Raw genomic sequence first — 5,344 nt, 5'->3', positions numbered from 1 at the left:
CACGTCTGACCTTCATTCAACAACAACCTTTAATCTTTAGAGACGGAGATCAACTCTCCTCTCTCCTCTCTCCTCTCTCCTCTCTCCTCTTTCCTGTCTCCTTTCTCCTTACTCCTCTCTCCTCTCTCCTAACTTCTCTTTCCTAACTTCTCTTTCCACTCTCCTGCCTCCTCTCTCCTCTCTCCTCTCTCCTCCTCTCTCCTGCCTCCTCTTTCCTCTCTCCTCTCTCCTCTCTCCTCTCTCCTCTCTCCTCTCTCCTCTTTCCTCTTTCCTGTCTCCTTTCTCCTTACTCCTCTCTCCTCTCTCCTCTTTCCTCTTTCCTCTTTCCTGTCTCCTTTCTCCTTACTCCTCTCTCCTCTCTCCTAACTTCTCTTTCCTAACTTCTCTTTCCTCTCTCCTGCCTCCTCTTTCCTGTCTCCTCTCTCCTCCTCTCTCCTCTCTCCTCTTTCCTGTCTCCTCTTTCCTGTCTCCTCTCTCCTCTGTCCTCTCTCCTGTCTCCTTTCTCCTTACTCCTCTCTCCTCACTCCTCTCTCCTGCCTCCTCTTTCCTGTCTCCTCCCTCCTCCTCTCTCCTGCCTCCTTTCCTCTCTCCTCCTCTCTTTCCAGTCTCCTCTTTCCTGTCTCCTGTCTCTCCTGTCTCCTGTCTCCTCTTTCCTCTCTCCTGCCTCCTTTCCTCTCTCCTCCTCTCTTTCCAGTCTCCTCTTTCCTGTCTCCTGTCTCCTGTCTCCTGTCTCCTCTTTCCTCTCTCCTGCCTCCTTTCCTTTCTACTCCTCTCTCCTGTATCCTCTCTCTCTTCTCTCCTTTTTCCTCACACCTCTCTCCTCTTTCCTGCCTCCTCTCTCTCCCGCCTCCTCCCTTTCCTCTCTCCTTTTCCTACATCCTTAAAACTTAAATACACAGCACGTGGCGCCCCCTGCTGTTTGTAAACATGTTTAAACCTTCTTTTCTTCTGGAGTAACAGCTGATCTTCATCCTGAACTTTGACCCTTTAACTGATCATTCATATATTTATTAGAAACAGAGGAGGGGTACTGACCATACAGGTTTTCATCTGCAGAGGTTTAGTTAAAGGTTTGGGAGAGCATGCAGTCCACACGCTGCCACCAGAGGGCGCTGTGACCCCCCAGGCCACGTCTCTGAACACTATCTGCACTGTGTGAAGCTAACCAGCAGGGGGCAGCAGTGCAACAACAAAGGATGCATACCGCCTCCTTTAACCTCCACAGAAGAAGAAAAAGACTAAGAAGAAGAAAAAGAAGAAGAAACATGGCTGCTCCCGTGGATGACATGTTCTCCTCCTGCGTGGACTCCGTGAAAGCTGCCGCCGCGGTGGAGGTGAGATTCATCGACAGTATGAAGGTAAGAGAGCCGAGGGTCACACAGAGAATCCGGATTCATGTGGATCTCAGGTTTAAATCAGCTGTTAGGGAGGACCATCAGAGCCGGACTGAGCACATGATGCTGCTGGACTCAGAGTCCCGAAGGAGCCGGACTCCAAAACATGTGGACCATCAGAGCTCTAAAGGTCCAGTCAGTGAGATGATGAAGGTATCTTACTCTCTGATCATCAGCTCCTGAATGATCTGGAGCCGTTTGGGCTTTTATTTTAATGAAGATGTTTTCAGTTCAGATTGTTGACTGACTGCAGATTAAAAGAATAAATTGATCTTTATTTGATTAACTTTTTATTACTGACTGACATTAAAGGAGCAGTATGTAACTCTGCCCCTAGTGTTTAAAATGGGTACTGCAGTCTAAATTCTAAACATCATAGAGAGCTGTCCCCCCCCCCTCTCTAGAGTGGATGCTCACTCAGGTCACCATGTGGTGGACTCCCCCCCCCCCCCTCCCCTCACCCAGGTCACCATGTGGTGGACTCCCCCCCCCCCCCCCCCCCCCCTCACTCAGGTCACCATGTGGTGGACTCTGAAGCTTCAGTGTTTATCCAGCTCTGCATGGGTCTGTAAACCTTTCTGTGTTCTAACCTCTCTCCATTTTTCAAAAATATTGATCCTAGTTTGAGCACGTTTCTGCTCGTGGAGCTTATTAGAAACAGCTCGTCTGTTGACCTTTGACCCCTCCTCTTTGTTTCTCAGGTGTGTCAGCGGTTATGTGTTATTCATGTTTCAGGGTAAAGGTCTGTTTGCAAAGCGGAGCTTCAAGAAGGGCGACAGCATCTTCCTGGAGCGGCCTCTGATCGCCGCTCAGTTCCTCTGGAATTCTTTGTATAAATATAAAGGTGAGTGTGTCAGGAGGCGTGTCCTGATGAAGGTCGATCCCTCAGAGAACACGCCCCCTCGCCGTCATCATGCCCTCCTACGCCCCCCACAGAGAACTTACATAATCTACCATGTAGTCAAACCGGCACTGTGACCTTTATAACACACCCTCGCTATACTTCCTACCCGCCCACATGGCGCCCTCTGTGCTGAACCGGGTAGCCCGATGGCGGCGGAGGTCGGCTGGCGTGACCTGAAATGTGGTGACTAAAACGTGGTCTCTGTTCTGACTTCCTCCGCAGCCTGTGACTTCTGCTTACGAGCGCTGGAGACGGCAGAGGACAACGCCAGGAGACTCAGCGGCGTGCCAGGACTCCGCCTCCCTCACCCCGAGCTCTGCCGTGTTCGCCCGGAGCTTCACCAAGCCTGCCCTCAGTGCCAGGTCAGTCCCGCCCTCCTCGCCGTGTGAGACGGGAGGCGTGCTGATCGTTTAGGTTTCATGGTCAGTCCGTCCTGACGGCGGCGCCCTCAGTCTTGTTGCTAGGCGATGGAGAGCCTTGGTGCAGGTGTGTTAACGTGTGTGTGTGTGTGTGTGTGTGTGTGTGTGTGTGTGTGTGTGTGTGTGTGTGTGTGTGTGTGTGTGTGTGTGTGTGTGTGTGTGTGTGTGTGTGTGTGTGTGTGTGTGTGTGTGTGTGTGTGTGTGTGTGTGTGTGTGTGTGTGTGTGTGTGTGTGTGTGTGTGTGTGTGTGTGTGTGTGTGTGTGTGTGTGTGTGTGTAGGTCATGTACTGCAGCAGCGAGTGTCGTCAGGCCGCAGCCGACCAGTACCATGGCGTCCTGTGTTTGGGTCCGTCCCGCGATGACCCCGATCACCCCATCAACAAACTGGCAGACGCCTGGAGGTGAGACGCCACCTTACTTCCTGTTTTATTTTGATTGGAGGGCGCCTCTTTCTAACCAGCTTCCTGTGTTCAGGAGCGTGCACTTCCCCCCCGAGACCTGCAGCATCATGCTGATGGCGAGGATGGTATCCGTGGTCAAACAGGCGAGTGTCTGAACACGCTCTTTACCGCCGTCCTTATCGATGTTCTGTTAACGATGTGGCGTGTTGCAGGCTAAAGACGGCGCCCGCTGGCAGACGCTCTTCTCTCATTTCTGCAGCCGAGCGGCCAACGAGGAAGACGAGATCGTCCACAAACTGCTCGGAGAAAAGTTCAGAGTGAGAGCTCGCACACACACACACACACACACACACACACACACACACACACACAGACAAGTTACACACACACACACACACACCCACACACAGACAAGTTACACACACACAGACAAGTTACACACACACACACACACAGACAAGTTACACACACACACACACAGACAAGTTACATACACACACACACACACACACACACAGACAAGTTACACACACACACACACAGACAAGTTACATACACACACACACACACACACAGACAAGTTACACACACACACACAGACAAGTTACACACACACACACACACACAGACAAGTTACACACACACACACACACACACACAGACAAGTTACACACACACACACACACAGACAAGTTACACACACACAGACAAGTTACACACACACACACACACACACAGACAAGTTACACACACACAGACAAGTTACACACACACACACACAGACAAGTTACACACACACAGACAAGTTACAAACACACACACACACACACACACACACACACAGACAAGTTACACACACACACACACGTTACACACACACACAGACAAGTTACACACACACACACACAAGTTACACACACACACAGACAAGTTACACACACACACAGACACACAGACAAATTACACACACACACAGACAAGTTACACACACACACACACACACACACACAAGTTACACACACACACACACACAAGTTACACACACACACACACACACAGACAAGTTACACACACACACACACACACACACACACAGACAAGTTACACACACACACACAGACAAGTTACACACACAGACACACACACAAGTTACACACACATACACACACAGACAAGTTACACACACACACACAGACAAGTTACACACACAGACACACACACACACACACACACACACACACACACACACACACACACACACACACAGACAAGTTACACACGCACACACAGACACACACACACAAGTTACACAGGCACGCGTGTGTGCGTGCATGTGTGTGTGTGTGTGTGTGTGTAACTTGTGTGTGTGTAACTTGTGTGTGTGTAACTTGTCTGTGTGTGTGTGTGTGTGTGTGTGTGTGTGTGTGTGTGTGTGTGTGTAACTTGTGTGTGTAACTTGTGTGTGTGTGTGTGTGTAACTTGTGTGTGTGTGTGTGTGTAACTTGTCTGTGTATGTAACTTGTCTGTGTGTGTGTGTGTGTGTGTGTGTAACTTGTCTGTGTGTGTAACTTGTCTGTGTGTGTGTGTGTGTGTAACTTGTCTGTGTGTGTGTGTGTGTGTGTGTAACTTGTCTGTGTGTGTGTGTGTGTGTAACTTGTCTGTGTGTAACTTGTGTGTGTGTGTGTGTGTGTGTGTGTGTGTAACTTGTCTGTCTGTGTGTGTGTGTGTGTAACTTGTGTGTGTGTGTGTGTGTGTGTGTGTGTGTAACTTGTCTGTGTGTGTGTGTGTGTGTGTGTGTGTGTAACTTGTGTGTGTGTGTGTGTGTGTGTGTGTGTGTGTAACTTGTCTGTGTGTGTGTGTGTGTGTGTGTGTGTGTAACTTGTGTGTGTGTGTGTGTGTGTGTGTGTGTGTGTAACTTGTCTGTCTGTGTGTGTGTGTGTGTGTGTAACTTGTCTGTGTGTGTAACTTGTGTGTGTGTAACTTGTGTGTGTGTGTGTGTGTGTGTGTGTGTTCAGGGTCAGCTGGCCGTGTTGCAGAGCCTCTTCAAAGCGGCGCTTTATGACGAGTCGCTCAGTCGGGTAAGTCGTTGAAACATCAAATAAACAAACAAGTAAACAAAATGAGTAATGGCGGCGTGGTCGTGTTGCAGTGGTTCGTCCCCGACGGTTTCCGCTCGCTGTTCGCTCTCGTGGGAACAAACGGTCAGGGCATCGGGACGAGGTGAGC

At 50.0% G+C, this 5,344-nt stretch overlaps 1 protein-coding gene across 1 annotated transcript in view; it reads left to right on the top strand.

Moving 5' to 3' along the window:
* Window positions 1–1,210: 1,210 nt before the first annotated feature.
* smyd5 (SMYD family member 5) overlaps window positions 1,211–5,344 on the top strand; it is a 7,195-nt gene continuing 3,061 nt past the window's right edge. The window contains exons 1-8 of the mRNA XM_020658012.3: window positions 1,211–1,358; window positions 2,130–2,238; window positions 2,521–2,660; window positions 2,997–3,118; window positions 3,192–3,261; window positions 3,331–3,435; window positions 5,134–5,196; window positions 5,268–5,338. Of these exons, the coding sequence (XP_020513668.2) occupies window positions 1,266–1,358; window positions 2,130–2,238; window positions 2,521–2,660; window positions 2,997–3,118; window positions 3,192–3,261; window positions 3,331–3,435; window positions 5,134–5,196; window positions 5,268–5,338 (773 nt within the window). The 5' untranslated portion in view covers window positions 1,211–1,265. The remainder of the gene's footprint in view (window positions 1,359–2,129; window positions 2,239–2,520; window positions 2,661–2,996; window positions 3,119–3,191; window positions 3,262–3,330; window positions 3,436–5,133; window positions 5,197–5,267; window positions 5,339–5,344) is intronic.

This window comes from Labrus bergylta, chromosome 9 (assembly GCF_963930695.1).
Source record: "Labrus bergylta chromosome 9, fLabBer1.1, whole genome shotgun sequence".
In the NCBI taxonomy this organism is placed as follows: Eukaryota; Metazoa; Chordata; class Actinopteri; order Labriformes; family Labridae; genus Labrus; species Labrus bergylta.
This window is presented reverse-complemented; position numbering and strand designations above follow the sequence as displayed.